General features: G+C 29.5%; 1 protein-coding gene across 1 annotated transcript; it reads left to right on the forward strand.

The window, feature by feature from the left end:
* Nucleotides 1-833: 833 nt before the first annotated feature.
* Nucleotides 834-17,656, forward strand: LOC113374850 (neuronal PAS domain-containing protein 4-like). Its single transcript, XM_026614814.1, has 9 exons — nt 834-892; nt 977-1,158; nt 7,295-7,356; nt 7,955-8,044; nt 11,133-11,393; nt 11,575-11,759; nt 13,833-13,939; nt 14,880-15,033; nt 17,449-17,656. The coding sequence occupies exons 1-9, from the start codon at nt 834-836 to the stop codon at nt 17,654-17,656; spliced, it is 1,308 nt and encodes a 435-aa protein (XP_026470599.1).
* Nucleotides 17,657-18,558: the final 902 nt, after the last annotated feature.

Below are 18,558 nucleotides of genomic sequence, written 5' to 3' on the forward strand. Positions count from 1 at the left end.
ATGTATACATTTTAAGAGTTGCATTAAGATTATTATTTATTATCCGAATTCAATGCGCAATATTTATGACCGATTATTGATCAATTACTTCAAATTATTCCCGATATAATAATAATTAAATATAAACATTTTTCATATACATTGCATAACTCATTATCTTCAGTTTACATTAATATTTCTAGCAGTTACGATAACATTTCTAGCAAAGAACCATTGCTAGTAATATTGCGTCTTTTAAATTCCTGGTATTTTCTGATTGCCTTCTCGATAAAGCTATGCAACATTTTTCGGATCGTTCCTGGTAAGTTTTAGTATCCAAATTCTGTATAAATATAATGCAAATATTCAAACAATAATAGCATGAATCATGTTTTATAAAACATTGTTAATTTTGAAAGAAGTTTATAATAATTTGAAGTGTAAGTTAATGAAATATTAAGTGAAAACTATTAAGTGAACTTCATTATAAATAAGTGGGAGTCAATTAATCACGTCAATTGATAAGGGGGAGAAGTCCAACAAAAAATTTCGAAATATCACGTGGCGCAGGGGAGAGTCTATTAAGATATCACGTGTATTTATTCTTCACCTGAAAAATCCGGAAATTTAACGTTTTTTCTAGGTACTAAAAATACACGTAATGTATCTTGAGGAAGGGCGGATAATTTTAAATATCACCAAGGGGGGAGGAAAGGTTCAAGAATACTTGAAAATCGATCACGTGATTAATGAATGCCCCCTAAATCAGATATACAAGAGATTACAGTAAAACCCTGTTAAAACAAATTCTCAGGAATCGTGCCACAAACGCGTTTTTGTTGTTATAGCGTATTATGCGAGATAGGGTTAAGAATAAGTGGCAAATAAAGAGTCGTCTTAACGGGGTTCTACTGTATGTAATAATTTTATATTTTGTTCAAAATGTAATAAATTTATACTGAAATAAATATATTAACACAACATATTTGAATTTCAGTTTCGACAGCAATAAGTCAACTAAAGGTGCGTCAAAGTTAAGACGAGACTTGATTAATGCAGAAATAGCAAATTTACGAGATTTGATACCACTACCGCCCTCTACCAGGCAGCGTCTTAGCCAGTTGCAATTAATGGCTCTTGTTTGTGTGTACGTGCGCAAGGCCAACTACTTTCAACAAGGTTATTATATAAATTTTATTCTGATTGTTTACTATTTATTTGTTGTAATCAATTATTTGTATTCTTAATAAATCAGTAAGCATCGATGCAACATAAAAATATCAGAATTACCTTACAAAAGAACAACGGAAAATATTTTTCAGTTTTGTTTTGAATCTTTTACCTTCGGATAGAGTCATTACTCATATACAATTATATGTTATATATATAATTATTATATATATATATATATATATATATATTTGTATGTATGTATGTAAAAATGCATGCTTCTCCTTCCTTGGAATGATATGCGTGATTAGTAATTACTTTCCAAATTCTGAAGTTAGCTATTTTGCACAACGTATATATTGTATTTATATGTTATAACAAAGATCACAAAGTAATGATAATCAATGATTCACGATGATGCACATATCTTAATTATATTATAGCACTTAATCTACAAGATAATTATATTGTATAATATCATCGTATACGAACTGTATAATGGACCGCACATACATTCTAAAAATCATATGCGTACTCACTCATATTATAATCATATTATAATTTTTATTACCTACAAATGAATTTTACATGCATATATTGTTACCGAACAATTTGATTTAATTTATCAAAGTTGAAAAGGCTTACTACTGAATTACCATTCAAAATTTGAACTGAATGTCTTCTTTTCAACTTTGTCTTTTATAGAGACATATTGTAATTTAATGAAGAAAAAAAAGTTTCTCAAACCAAAGTTTTTAACGATCGTGGATTGATCATGATTATATTTAGGTCACAACTTATGAGTAACAAATAAATGCAAAAAACAAATCGATATATGACCAGAAAGTATGAACTATTTTAAATAAAATCAATAAATTTATCTAAATATATTACATTTATAAAAGTAATAGTGAAAGAGACCATAGTCGGCTCTTGAATATACAAATAACAACTTACCAGAAAACCGCCCTCTTGCGCTATTAGAAGAAGTCAATTCAAAGCTAAGTAAGTGTAAGTGGCATCTTTCCTTAAAGCAAGTTGCAAAAAATCGATATGTATAAATAACCGCTTAAGTAAAAATTGAAGTTTAACAACTTGACGATAAAATTTTGATTGTAAGATGTATATAATTTAATTATGTCACAGCACTCAATCTACAAGATAATTATATTATTAACATATGCGAACAATATCGGCATATAAGAACTCAAGAAACGTGCATTTTTTAACACAGGACCGCACTTACATCCTAAATATCATATGCATACTCAGAATCGATATAAAATTATAACGATTTTTTACTTTCAAATCTTATAAACCTTGTTATCCAAAAAAATAGAGATACAAAATATTACAACATAATCAAATTGCAGTTAAATCAGTTTTTATAATATGTATTCGAAATTTAACACCGTTGGTGTTAGTATTGTTCTGATACTTTTATTGGCATATAAACGTTTTTCAGTAATAAAAAACACAATAAAGTGAGAATGCGTATATGATGTATCACTCTTTAATTTTTTTGTTCGAATTTACTTTTAATGTTCTATCTAAATATTCTAGACAATTTGGGAAAAGTCGAGTTGTTACAAAAAAACATTACAATGAAATGGGATTATGCAATTTTCTATACGTTTTATTATTTATTCCCGCATTTTTATTGGACATTTTTACAGCACCCTGGTTTATTAATAATGATTTTGTTATTACGATAACCTCAACTTCCCTCAAAATGTTATCAAGAGTAACAGTAGGGGAGACTGCGTACGGTTGTGGCTTTTGGTTCAAATGGTAATATGTTAAAACGGATAAAAATAGGTTGAAAACAATAACTATAAACACCAAAATAGTTTATAACGCTTTTTATTGTCGTTAATAATAATAATATGTAACACGATAAAATATAACCAGTTAAACAAAACCTATGAATAAAATATAACAATATAGAACAAAACATATTTTTTTTTTTAAAATTCTTTATGAAATCATTTTAACTTCACGTAGGGTTGTTGTAGTAATCGCAAAAAAATCGAAAATGAAATTTTTTGCATATCTTCTGCAAACATTTTGGCATTCCTTAGAAAAGGAATCGACGACGATTTCGGGAATACGGATCAACCGATTTGGATAATTCAAAAAACATTCGTTTCCTATTGAAGATTGGAACTGATTAGTTTTTGGCGAAAGCAGGTCCAGCCGTTTCGAAGATATGGGACAAAAAGTGCCAAAAAAGGAACTTCAGTTTTTGAGACAACGGATTGTCTGATTTGAATGAAGAACTGATTAAATTTTTGGCAAGGCAGGTCTAGTGGTTTCAGAGATCCAACGAAAATAGTAAAAAAAAATGCTGTTTGGCGGTCAAAAATGATAACTTATAGAGATTTTAATAATAAGTACAAATTTTGTTTACATTACTATGGGTTCCGTACCAATGTTTACGATATTTCGTATCTACGCAGCTAAAGCATTACTTATAAAAAAGTTCAACAATTTCAGAAATTTCAAAATATTTCAAATTAAAAAAAAGTCAATTTTTTCAAAATTTTCAAAACTCTCACAGAACTATTTTTTTCCAAAGTTAAAGCTTTTTTAAAAATTTTAATTTTTGGTACGACAAATTCCAGCAATTAGCCTTAATACACGATGCAATGCTCCACTAGTTTAGCTCATAAATCTGACATACCAATAATTAGTGCGAAACTTGTTTTAGTTTTGAGCTGTTCGAATTCTCTTTATAGAAATGTAATATTATCTAACCGTCACAATCGCACTATATGCATTAGTAATCAAACAGGTCAAAGACTACATGTCCCTGTTCATAAAAGTTAGACGTAGGATATCGAAAAAAAAATTACATATCATTCTCATGATTTTGAGATATATATGATTCAAGACAGGGCACTGAACAATAGACAGAGATTTTAACGATTTCGATAGAGTTTGATGACAGAGATAAATCATCAAATATTTCTCAGCGCTGTTATATATTCAGATCGGAAAGTTTGTAGTTGACTTGTACTTATGCTCGTTGAATTCCTAAATAACTTTGTATCGTTTTTTTTAATGATAATAATTACATTATGTTTATTTATTTTATTAAGCATCATGCAAAGTAGCCTCATCTGAAATCAGTTCTCATATATTCTGCATATTTTACAGGTACCTCTACTCATTTAGCATTTTCATATACAAATCCATAACAAATACTTCGTTTTATTTACTTTTACGTCATATTTACCAAGAATATAATTGAAATATGCTGGATGTAATATATTACGCTACTCTCATTTTACATTTTATTTAAATATGTTTAATGTTTACATACAGTGGCATTTCCATATTATCGCGACAATACGAATGGTGTCAATTTATATATTCTTGCTATATGTGTTTTACTAATTTCTTACATAAACTTTATAAATTATATTACAAAATATTAGAGCCTGTATCACCAATAGTGAAATGAATTCTTGGTAAATGTCACAAGAATATTTTGTTATAAAACTAAATACATCACTTGCAAAATATTTTAACGTCATTAAACAAAATTATATTTTAATTAAATTTTCTTAATTAATTCATTTTTCAATAATACAGAGCAGAATGTGTTCTCACAATGAAAGTAAATACATCAATTGCAAAATATTTTAACGTCTTTAAAGAAAATTATATTTAATTTTTTTTTTAATTAATTCATTTTTCAATAATGCAGAGCAGAATGTGTTCTCATAATAAAAACTTCTATATATTATATATATTTATATATATATATATATATATATATATATATATATTAGGGTGGTCTTTAAAATGGTCATTTTCGAAATTCCTTGCTCCCAAGGGCTCAAATGGTTCCAAATAGATAAAAAACAATTCTCTGAAAGTTTTAGCTCTTAATATTAACGTTTAGATAGAGCGCAATTCAATCAAAGTGTTGTATGGAAATAGCATAATTTTTTTTTCAAAAATTTAAAAATGTTTTTTAGATGTAATTTAGTGAACAAATGAATGAATAAAACTCATTCATTTATCGCTAAGTTATACCTAAAAATTTTTTTTTAATTTTCAAAAATTTTTCCATGCTCTTTCCATACAAACTTTAATTGAATTGCGCTCTATCTAAACGTTAATATTAAGAACTAAAACTTTCAGAGAATTTTTTTTTATCAATTTGGAACCATTTGAGCCCCTGGGAGCAAGGAATTTCGAAAATGACCATTTTAAGGACCACCCTAATATATATATATATATATATATATATATATATACATATAAATGCAAAACTGAATCAGAATCTTAAAATAAATAACAATAAATTCTTGCATAATTCATTGAGAATCAGTTAATATTAAACAAATCATTTTATTACAAACTACATTTATTTATTTTTAGTTAAAGAAATTTGATATGTTTAATCCTTTTATTTTTACATTTCTTCACGTTTTGAAGGTTTCTGAGCATTTTGGCATACCTCAGAAAAAATTGATGTGTGTGTGTGTGTGTGGATTCAAATTTTCCTCCACGTTTTCGGGCGCACGGATCAACCGATTTTAATGGTTTAAAAACATTCGATTACTATTGATAGGGAGATGTGCTCATTAGTTTTTAGCAAAGGCAGGTACAGTGGTTTCGAAGATACAATGCATAGAGTGCAGAAAATAGTAATCGAGTTTTTGCGAGAACAGAGCATCCGATTAGAATAATCTAAAAAACATTCAATTCGTAATGACGGAGAGAAGTGGTGATTAGATTTTGGCGAAGGCAGGTCCAGCCGTTTCGGAGATACCGAGCTAAATGTGCAAAAAATAGCACTCAAATAGTTTTTGAGAGAATTAGGCATCTGATTTGAATTATTCAAAAAACTTTCTGCTTGTTTTGACAAAATAATTGCTTTTGGAAAAAAAATATTTCAAATTTTGTTTTCAAATTTTTTTTTTGTATATCGAAAATAATTCAGATTTTAATTTTATTTTGGCTAAAAATCTAAAGCTCACTTATATACTTTAAATAAATAATTTTAACTTTGTAATTCAGTTTATATAACTCTTATAAATATTAGTTCATGCTACAGTATTTATAATAATCTATGTGAAAACATTTAATATTTCTCGAATATATTTCGTTACGGTACGGGAAGTACCAGCAATTTGCCTTAAGGCATGATGCCACACACAACTAGTTATTGATTGATATTAATTAATATATTATTTCAAAATAAAAGGATTGATCTCAGAAATCTAATATGTCATTGCTGGATTTGAACCACATTTTACAATAAATGATATTTTGTTACTTTCAACGTATGCTTTGTATTATCATCCTGTTGAAATTCTACCCATTTTAGTTTTTTTACAATTAATTGTCGTCATTACAGCTGAACAATACTAATTTGAGATTTGAGATAGGGTCCAAAGAGAGAAACGTGAAGTATGTTTGTTCGAACACGTTTCCATTATCGCATTCAGTCATTAAGATATAAACCATTCTGGGTGTTTATATCTATTGTTTTTTAACCCAATTTTATGCATGTCACTACCGTCCTGAGGGTGTAGACGGCACATATTTTAAATTTTTGATTGTCTCTATTTTGTATAATGAAAACAGAAATCGTCCTAAATCCTACAACTTAAAAAATAAATAATTTTTTTATAGCTGTCACATTTTTCTGTACCACTGCTGGTGTTAATTGGTACCAGAAATTGATTTTTAGATCTAATTTATAATAATTTATATTATTTTTGAAAACAATCTAATTCGCTTTTTTTAATAACAAGCAATTCATTTATAAATTCTTTAACGTTGCTTGCAATTGGTTTCATGATTTTCTTTAAAAGGAATTTTGTTAATTTGACACTGACGTATCTAATTAGACCGAAGATCATACAATGCGAAACTGTTTATTTACAGTAATGTCCACTATGATAAACATGTTTATACTTGAGCACAATCATGTTTAAAAACGACATTAGTAAACACCATGGCAGAAACAATTATATTAAGGTTTTAAAGCATGAATACTGCTCGAAAATTATATCGGTTCAAGAGTTGAGCACTATACGAGCTATAATTTCTAATCGTAGCATTTTAGTATACAAATTTAAGAAAAAAAGTAGTTATTTGTTAATAATGTATTTTTATGTTTCAGTTTTCCAAAGATACGATGTTGGAACACACAATTCTACCACTCACAATATCGGATTTTCAAAAGTAAGTATTATTGTTTTTATACAAATTGTAAGTACAATTCCCACGAAGTCATGTTTAATAGAAGTCGATACCGTAATTTTTATACTAATGTAAATTACCTAATTCATATATAGCAAGAAAATTTAGTTTAGAAAAAATCAGCAAATCAGATAATTAAGATTTATTCAGATTTTTTAAATCAAAACTTCTTTGCCTGAAGATGTATTATCAAAGTAGATGACAATATAAATGATTATATATATATATATATATATATATATATATAATCATTTGCATTATATATATATATATATATATATATAATGCAAAATATTTTATACATTTCAAAATTCAATGTTTTATTTTAATAATAGCGCTACATATCCAGTTACATTGAAGGTATGATTTTGAATAACAAACATTTTTGTATATTAGTATAAATATGTATAAAACGTTTATATAGCCATAATGAATTTTTAGATTCATCTCAATTGAATTGTAAAACTGTTCACTTTAAACTTTAAACAAAATTGCTTCAAATAGCTGAAACAATATTTTTACAAAACTTTCAAACTTTACAGAAGTTTAGTTAACTTGTAACCCATTTTCTCTGCCTTAGGCACTGAGTGGATTTTTAATGATGATGACACAAAATGGGAAACTTCTCTATATATCGGACAACGCAGCGGAATATCTGGGACATTCGATGGTGAGACTTCAATTTTCTTAAAAAATATATATACATATATAATTTAGGAATAGAGTATATTATTTCTCTAGTGATTCACTGGTGTACAGGCTCTATAGTATTTCGTTTTAATTCAGAATGTTTCAGTTACATATTTAAGGTATCGCAAGATCGAAGAGGAACTATTATCAGTATGTATTCAATATATATGCGTAAGGTGCCAAGCAGACATTGCAAATTGACTCTAATAATTTAATACCTAATTCGTAATTTTGTATTCGTAATTGATTCAGTTCAGATATTGTTCATGTTAAAGACATTGGCTAACGTGATTGCATTTAGAATTTAAAAAAAGTTTGAAAACAATAGAATAGAAGGGAAAAATATCATCTGCAGCGGAATCAGGCTGCAGGGTTTCTGGTTTTGTACTTGCTAACCTGTGACTCAAATAGAGACTTATGTGTGCCTATGAATTTATTCAATGCAAACAAAAATGTTTAAATGACACTATTGTGGCTTCTGCAAAGCCTTTAAAATCACCCGCTACAGTGCAAGGAAAGGTTTTTTAATATTACAGCCCGAATGATATAGATTTATCTGTGTGAATCGATACATATATAAAAGCTGGTATAGCTAAATTTAATATAAAATAAATGATATTATCAATCGTTCAATATTTGAATTATAATTTAAAAATGCAGTGGTACCCCGACGTACGAGGGTTTTGCGTTTGAGGTACAAGCAATTCGTTGGTTCGACCTACGAGCACAATTTGAGATACGAGATTTGAGCGAGTTTTCTAAAAAAATGTTAATGGCTAAGTGAAAATATAAAAAAATCGTCAGTTGTAAAATGATTTTCTTACATAGAAATATTTTGGCTGTTAACAATGGCTTGGCCGTATGCTAACAAATTATTTTAGTTCGTCACTTCAAATAAATATTAATATTAATTGTGTAATAACGATTTACCCACGCGAATATATTGAGGATTATATTAATGTTTGAAATTTTGACCATACATTAACGGTGATTGTACAATAATATATGTGTGTTCGCGTTTTTGTACAATTAGAAAAAATTAATTACTTTTATAATCATGGGTCCAAAGAAAAGGGCATTGTCTATTGAATTAAAGTGAAATTATTGAAAAATATGAGGAAAGCAAAGATGTACGAGTGTAACACATCATAGATATGTACTGTGTTTAAACAGAAAGAGTTACAATAATTCAGTACAATAATTCATAAGAAGCTGTTTAAGCTCTAAAACTTTGTGGATAAAAATCACCCCGAAAAAGTTGCATTAGGGCAACTCGAGAATAGAAGTTGTTGGAACGACATGTCTAACTCATTTCTGCAATATCATGATGAATGACAAGAAAACAAATATTTAAAAAACCAACCAGTGGGGCGCATGGCATCGTGCCTTAAGGCAATTTTTTTTTTAAAAAGATCAACATTTTTGAAAAAAATTTACTCTGAAAAAATTAGATTTTTGAGAAACTATAAAATTTGACAAAAAAAAATAGACTTTTTAAAGAAAAAATTTATTTTGAAATGTTTTAGAAATTCTGAACTTTTTTTCAAAGCAATCATACTGCTTTAACTGCTTAGAGACGAAATATCGAAGCTCGTAAACTCCAACGGATAAACATTGATACGGAGCCCATAGGATTGTAAACAAAATTTATTAATATTGTTAAAATCTCTATAAAATTTCTGGTAATTTGATGTGCATATGTCTAATGATCATTTCTGACCGCCAAATGGCATTATTTTTTACTTTTTTTACTAGATCTCCAAAACCGCTAGACCTGCCTTCATGAAAATCAGTTCTTCAACTTGTCAATACAAGTAAAATGTTTTTTGAATTATTCAAATCGAATGCTCCGTTCTCTTAAAAACTGAGTTACCGTTTTTGGCACTTTTTGCCCCATATCTTTGGAACGGATAGACCTGCCTTCGCCAAAAACTAATCAGCACGTCTCCTTATCAATACGAATCGAATGTTTTTTGAATTATTCAAATCGCTTCATCCGTGTTCCCGAAATCGTCGACAAAAATTTGTATTCGCACACACACACATACATGCACATACACACACATACACACACACACATATATCAATTTTTTCTAAGGTATGCCAGAATGTTCAGAAGGTTTTGAAACGTAAAGATATATAAAAATTTTTATTTTCGATTTTTTTGCGATTACTATAACTTACCCTACGGGAAGTTAAAAAACACTATGATGGAAAGAATTAATGGCATCTCAAAGTATTTACATGAGAAAAATTGCTTCGACATACGAGCGTAGTTTGGAACGAATTAAATTCGTATGCCGGGGTACCACCCACTGTATATCAATATCAACTAGCTGTAAGTGGAATTCTGTCTTGAGGCAATTATGGCATCGTGCCTTAAGGCAAATTGCTGGAACTTCCCGTACCGTAACGAAATGTTCGAGGAATACTGAATGTTTTCAAATAGATTATTATAAATATTGTAGCATTGTCTAATATTTATAAGAATTATATAAACTGAATTGCAGAGTTGAAATTATTTGTAAAGTATATTAAAACTATAGTCAGAATTAAAAATAAAATATGAAATTTTCGTATACAAAAATCTAAAAAAAAAAATCGGAACAAAATTTTTTTTCCAAAATCAATTATTTTGTTAAGACAAGCAGAAAGTTTTTTGAATCATTTAAATCGGACGCTTAGTTCTCTCAAAAACTGCCATTTTTTACATATTTAGCTCCGTATCTTCGAAATGGCTGGGCCTGCCTTTGCCAAAAACTAATCAGCTCTTTTCCCTATCAATAGGAATCGAATGTTTTTTGAACCATTCAAATCGGTTGATCCGTGCGCCCTAAAACGTGACTGGAAATTTGTATCCATACACACACACACACACACACATCCATTTTTTCTGAGGTATGCCAAAATGTTCAGAAACCTTCAAAATGTCGAGAAATGTAAAAATTTTCAATTCCGATTTTCGGCCCATTACAATAACTTACCCTACGGGAAATCAAAAATTAGTCTTTAAAAAAACGAGTTATTAAAACCACTTTAACAAACTATTGCGCATTCTTCTATTGCAGGAGGATTTACTTATACACGGAGACAGCGTTTACGATATTATAGATAAACAGGACCATCAGATGATTCAGGCGGAATTAGGGCACAGTGCACTGGCCCAGACGCAAAGTAATCCGGGCATTTTGCCTGGCCAGGAGCGCGTTAGTTCGCCAAACTCCGGGCATAGACCGGGCAGCATAGCGGAAGGCGAGCGAAAGATGTTTCTATGTAGAATGAATGTATCTAGGAACGCAAGACGGCAAATGAGATTCGGGGATCAAAAAGTAAGAATATAAAAATGTTTAAAATACAAAAGAAAGACCAGATACTTGAATAATGATTTCGTAGCGATTATTTGAATTTGAGATATATAAAACCAATAGAAAATTTGAACAAACATTATTGGATTTATTCGGACAATGCATGAATTAATATAAAATAGAGCTATGACTTTTTTATTTGCAGATAGTTCTAGTGCAAGGGCACTTTTTATCGTTTCTGTCTTTGTGTAGTAGAAACGAACCCGTGTTTTTAGCCACTTGTTCGCCTGTTGCCATGCCAGAGACTAGGGAATGTGTAGTACATGGCGCTACAAACGTATTTACTACAATACATACAATGGATATGAAAGTGCTTCACGTAGATAAAAAGTAAGTTTAAAAAAATTAACGTTCAATCATAATCATACAAATATATTTATGTCCTGATCGAATGGGAGAACGCATGTGATCTGTTAATTTTTCACTCAAGTTCAAAACGTACCTAAGGTAGACGGCATATATATTGCAAAGAATAATAATAAATTTACACTTCGAGAAGAATAGAACCATCAAGTATCGATTTAACAGTTTTAAATTTATACCCGATTTCAAGGTGACATTTCGCGCACTAAATTCATTTGCTGAATTTGTATGGTCCATTCAGTTATGAGCTGCAAGGTGTTAATAATGAAAGTCCACAGAAAGAGAATTCTTTCATTGATTCTTCTTCGATAATGTTAAGCATAAAACAGTCTTATGCTATTTGCATGAAGCTGGTTTTAAAAAGTAATTGATTATTTTTCCCCAATCTAATATTATTTCTCGACGTAATCTCTGGGATATCTCAGTTACAAAATAAAAAAAATAGACACAGTAGGAAATACCTGTACCGGCATTCCGTCTGTAACGATTGATTGCTAAACGTAAGCGATTCGATAGAGATCTCGTTGATTTTGTATACATCGTTGTATGTCAATTTCTTGATATACTTTCGCATGATGAAGTTTGAAGTGTCCTATTCTTTACAATACAAACTCTACATATGAGTCGTCTAAATAATTATTATAATTTTTATATGTTTATGACTGATTAAAACAGTATAAAAATTATAATTTATTAATATTATTCTTTCACATAAATTAAAATATAAATTATTTTTTTAAAATTATCATAGATTAACATGTTCACGGACGTGGATGCTATAGCATTCATTTTCATTGTGATGCAGATTGACATGAATACATGCATTCATCGTATATAACGATTGAAAGATGATAATTATCATAATTTAATCGTTATATATAATACTATACCCTTAGTAATCAGATTATAACTGACTTATCAAATTATACTCTGACTACCCTTATAAACGGTGTTTAATCAAAGCTGGGATATAACAACCAATTTAAAATCAAAATGACTAGCATTTTTTGTACCTTACTGGAACGTGTTAATTGTATTTACATCATACATGTTTTAGTTTGATGTATCTGAATCTTATTTTGATTAATTAAAAACTATCATTTGATTGAACATTTTATTACGACAATCATTGTTGAAACCGATTGGTTTCAAAACTTAACAGCGCGTTAGCGAACTTAAATAAAATTGATTCACACGATCACGAATTATGATAATTGTGGATTTATAACAATAACAAAAGAACATTTAATTATTGTAATGCTTTATTAACTTGCCGTAGAAAAGTTATACAAATGATAAAAAAAATATTTAAACAATTTTTGATTAGCCACATTTAAACATTTTCTGAAAATTTTGAAACATCTTGTAAAAATGCATGTATGCTTGATCGAACACAATTTTTCGTCCATGTTTTCGCGGGAACATCCACATTAAACTCATACAGAGTTAGTGTTCGAAAAAGGCAGGTCTGACCGTATATCATACTTCAGAGATAGCGAAGAAAAACGCCCGCTCGGTTTAAGAGAACGGATTAACCGATTAGAATTATTGGTAACGGTGTGAAAAAGTGGCGGCAGAAGATCGAGAGTTCTCAAGAAAACATTCGCTTTTATTAACTTATTCCTGCTGTCAAAAATTTGATTTTTTTATACTGTTTAGGATTTTGCACTATCATTAAATTAATTGAATTATTTATTATTGATTCGAAGCTAAAAATAAGTTTTTAATTTACCTATTACTTATATAAAATGAAGATAATTCAAAAATTAAAATAACCTCTTTTCACCTATTAAAAATATTTTCAACAAATATTAAATTTCTGGATTTTTATCTGTTCAAATATTTTTATTTAACCAGTGAACTAAATTATTTATATTACAAACAAACAATGTTCGAAACAAAGACTGCTTTTTTATAAATATTAATAGCTAAATGATGAAAGATATTTGTGACGTGTTAGATTTTTATATAAATATTTTTTATATAACATTTGCAAATATATTAAGAACGTCGATATGTATATTGATATTTTGTGAATAGTGGTGAATTCTATTTGGGATTCACAAGAAGTGAACTGCAAGGAGCGTCATGGTATCAACTACTTCATTGGGAAATCGCCAGAGAAGCGCAGTCGAAGCATAGATTGAGTAAGCTAAATATCACTCATATTATATATATATATATATATATATATATATATATATATATATAAATGACTAATATTTTTCTGTAATATTTATACCAAATTTCAATTAGTTTTACATATTGATATTGCAACGCCTATTGCAATGTAGAAAAGAGCATGTAGGATAATCGCATTTTATAATTACTTCGTTTAACTATATTTGTATATGTTTCATCATATATACTTTCATCTGTAATAAATTAGGGTAGGGCGAGACACAAAGGTTCAATTTGACTTGGAGCAATTATATTGTAAAAACCAAACCAATTACATCCCAAAAATAAATATTAAACAAATATCATTGTGAAAATGTGTGTCTCTCTTCTTCAAACATTGTTGTTAAATTCTCAGTTTCTCAGTTTCACTGGTTTTTAAGTTATCGGCGGTGGACCTTTTTACCCGCGGACCTTTTTTACCCGCGGAAGCCCCGCTCTACCCTATCTGCTCTATGTAACTAACTATGAAATTGCTCATGATTTCACAAAATAATTAGCGTTTTTACGAATAAATATAGATTCTAACTATATGTTGTTATTCCAATACAACAAAAAAGATATGTTATAAATCAGATATTAATTTATTTGTATGTTTTACATTTGTCATAGCTTTCATTGCAGCGCGGCCTCATAGACCGCGGTGGGAATGTAGGTCACGAAAATATATGGTAGGAAGTGCTTTCTTATAATTATTGCACATTTAAGAGTATCAAATGCCCTTATACATATTTAATTTGAACACACCTGATTTATCAAATAATGTTGCTGTAAGTAGATTTTCAACTATCATGAAAATTAGATTCTTTTGTTTGCACGCATCATGCATCCACAGTGTAGAAATATTTCTTAGAAAATATAATATATAATTCGTAATAATAATTCTTTAATTTTATATTTTATTATTAGTAACGCAGTCGGAACAGGATCGATCGTGTATTCTGCTGCTACGGATGCAGAGGCGCACGGGCGACTGGTTGTGGGTGCATTGCGTTCTTCAAGTTAAAGACGGGGCTGACAGCGCGCAGCAACCGGTCATAGTTTGCACGAATCAAGTTCTAAGGTAAATCATCATAAAAGCCATATTCAACCATTTCCGAAAAAATGCATAGAATTATATTTTATATGGTTTATACCAAAATACTATATATACACAAATATTTATAACTAGTTAGTATTGGTATTTTGCCTTGAGGCAAGTTACATGAACTTCCCAATATGTGTAATCGACTTATTCAATAAAATATAAATTAATTTATGAGTGATTAAAAGTATTTAGAGTGAAAAAGAAAACGGCTCGGTAGATTTTCACCTAAAACTAATCATTATCATTCTCAACTAATATCTTTCAAACAGTTTTTGATTTTTTAAAATCTATTCGGTAGTATGAGCTTAAATGTGGACGAAAAGTTTAACACTTTTTTCCAAATTACAAAGAAACGGCTTGGCAGATAGTCGCACAAAACTGACAAACGATAGTCCTCATTGGGATACTCGAATGGTTTTTAAATTTCTGTAATCGGTTCAGACGTTTAAGGTCTAATTTTGGCAAATGCCAAAAACGATACTAACTTTTGCAAACTTTGAAGAATTTTAAAAATTAAACGACTTGTCGAAGGCCCTAATATTTTAGTATGCTCTATAAGACTATGGTATCTACCGTCTAAAAAATAATAATAAACATCGTCGAAAAAAATTTTTTTAACACTTTATTTACCAAAAACTAGTCAGGTCGATTCCCAATCAATATCTTTCGAACGGTTTTTGAATTTTCAAAATTGATTTAAAATTGCGGGATAAAACGCAATTGACAATGGACATAAAATTTTTCATATTTCTGCTATTTACAAAGAAACGGCTTGGCTGATCGTCGCGCAAAATTGATAAACGCTAGTCCTCATCAAGATAAATCGAATGACTTTTAAATTTTAGAAATCGGTCCAGTCGTTTTTGAGAAAACGTCGATTTACGGCAAAAAATCTTTTCCAAATTTGGTCTCATTCGATTCAGAATGGCTTGGATCGTCGAGAAAACATAAAATTAGCGAATCGGATTTTTTGATGAAAACATAAACTTCTCCTTCGGGAAGTTAAAAATATTGTTATAAATCTAATCAGCATGATATAATTGACAGCGGTTGAGTTTAAACTCCGAAACCCATCCATAAATTTTGGATTTAAACTATTTTTAATTTTATAATATTTTATATCGTATATAACAATGCTGATCGCGGGAACATTGATTATTAAAGAACAGAATTGTCGAACTGTGAGGACCATTCGAAATGGAGGGATCGATAAAAAATAAGTGATGAGTATACCATCCAGGATATTGGTAGAAAACCGAAAACTGGAAAATGTAGATCATTTGAAATACTAGTGCAGCTTATTAACTAAGTTTGGATACCTAATGCACGAAAGAGATCGTGACTAGAGTCGTAAGCACAGTTCACGGAAAAGAAGACACTACTGACAAGGAAACAGAGTCCTAATTTGCGGAAGAAAATGATTAAATGCTATATTTGAAGTATTGTTTTGTACAAATATATATAGGATGTCCGTCAAAAAAGTGAGAAGATAAAGTGAATCGACAATAAAACAAATAAAGGAGTTCTACAAGTATGGAAGAGAAAAGAACTAACTCTACAGGATGCGATAAGGAATTGAATGAAAACTGGCCTTCTACAGACCTTCATCAAAGAAAAATAGATAAAATGGCGGGACGAGCAACAACAATAATCATAAAATGCAACGATTACACTTATCTTCTTTTCTGCTGACATTTTCATTTTGAGACGATATTAACATTACACCACTATGGGCTGAATTTTGGTTTCATGAGCACATCAAAAAAAATTAGGGAAACAAAAAATCAGTTGTTATAATAATTAAAAAAAAACAGTTTAAACATTGTTTGTAGTATTAATTATGTGAATTTAAAATCACGGCGGCCTATATAGTTCGCGCTTCTGTTTATGAAAATCTTATTTCAAATTAAAAAGCGCAGCAAAGGTAATCAAAATTAGCATTAGCTTGACGACATTATAGAATTAAGATTAATGCGCCACTTTGTGAAACAAGCCATAATTATTTGGTAGAATTTCGAAAAATTTGGATTGTGACCTGAAAGTTACGTGGATTATAATAAGTGTATAGTGTATACTTTTTAAAATTCGTGTAAAACGGCAGATAATGCTTAATTAAAAAATAATACTTGGATGGAATTATTAGTAGAACCGAGATCAGGGGAGGCAGTTTTAATATAATTAGTACAATAATCATGTTCGCCTAATATTTATTTGGACAGTCCAATAATTATGTGATATTTATTTATACAACGGGAGGAAGCAGTAATTTCATCAAATTACAATGTCATGCATCCCTGGTTTGATTGAATTTTGACAAGATAAAATATGGATATCAGCATTTTTAAAAATATTTTGCGTATGTTATAACAATAAGTATTTATATATTGATAGTGATCGAGAAGCGGCAGTTTTGCGCCTGAATGGTTGGCTGTATAGTTTCTACTCTGTACAAAATAAGTTGCAATACGAGCTTTCCTACGATGTACAAAAATCAGGCGGATCACAGCATTCGGGATCTGCCTATGCATCGACTGCCTATTACCCAGGACATATGAGTATTCCTGCACAGCATCAATTAACTCCAGGTATGCATATTTAGTTGTATTATTGATTTAATTTATAGTGGAAAGCCGGGAAATAAATAAGTGTGAAACTAAATGAATCACTTACCACTGATTACTATAATAGATAGATAGAATAGATCGTTATTATAATTTAAGTTAGTTTTTAAAAGTTGAAATAAAAAAATTGAAGTTCCTAATTAGAATTTTAGTTACCAACAATTAGTTGAAAAATGCGAAATTTAAATTGTAACATATGAGCTGCTCAGTGCACACATCGATTAACTCCATAAAACAAAAAGTTGAGAAACGCGATGATTTAATGTATATTGTTTTTTAAAATTTCCCTGATAATATGAATTCAAATATAAATGCAGAAGCGTCGATGCACAGCCAGAACAGATACAGCGTTACTGAAACGATTTACATTATACAGAGTATGGAGTTAATCGAAATGGCTTCTGAAATAAATTACTTATTATTCAATGGCCAAAAAAAAAATTGCCATTTAACGGTGCTAATCTTTATTATTCCGGAAAGTTATTATAATTACTAAAAGTTATGATTATACCAAGTTCTTTCCCACTAATATCTCAGTTTTTTCAAAAAGTGGAGTTAGTCGATGTGTGCACTGAGCGGCTCATATATAAATAAATAAACACACACACACATATAATATATATATATATATATATATATATGTGTGTGTGTGTGTGTGTGTGGGTGGGTGTACATAATATTATAATTATGAACCTGTATACGGACATATCGTCGTCAAATGTTACCAACAGTCTTCTTCTTCAACTGCTATCCTCTGATTATACCCTTGCTTCATTTTTCTCTTTTTTTTCCTTGCTTCATCCACTTTACCACAAACAAACCGTATGTGTTCCAATTTTAAAACCAGTCTGTAACAAAAATTATATGAGTTATTTCATTA

This window comes from Ctenocephalides felis, unplaced genomic scaffold, assembly GCF_003426905.1.
Source record: "Ctenocephalides felis isolate EL2017-DRISC unplaced genomic scaffold, ASM342690v1 CF-g0.4_SCAFFOLD_01886, whole genome shotgun sequence".
NCBI lineage: Eukaryota > Metazoa > Arthropoda > Insecta > Siphonaptera > Pulicidae > Ctenocephalides > Ctenocephalides felis.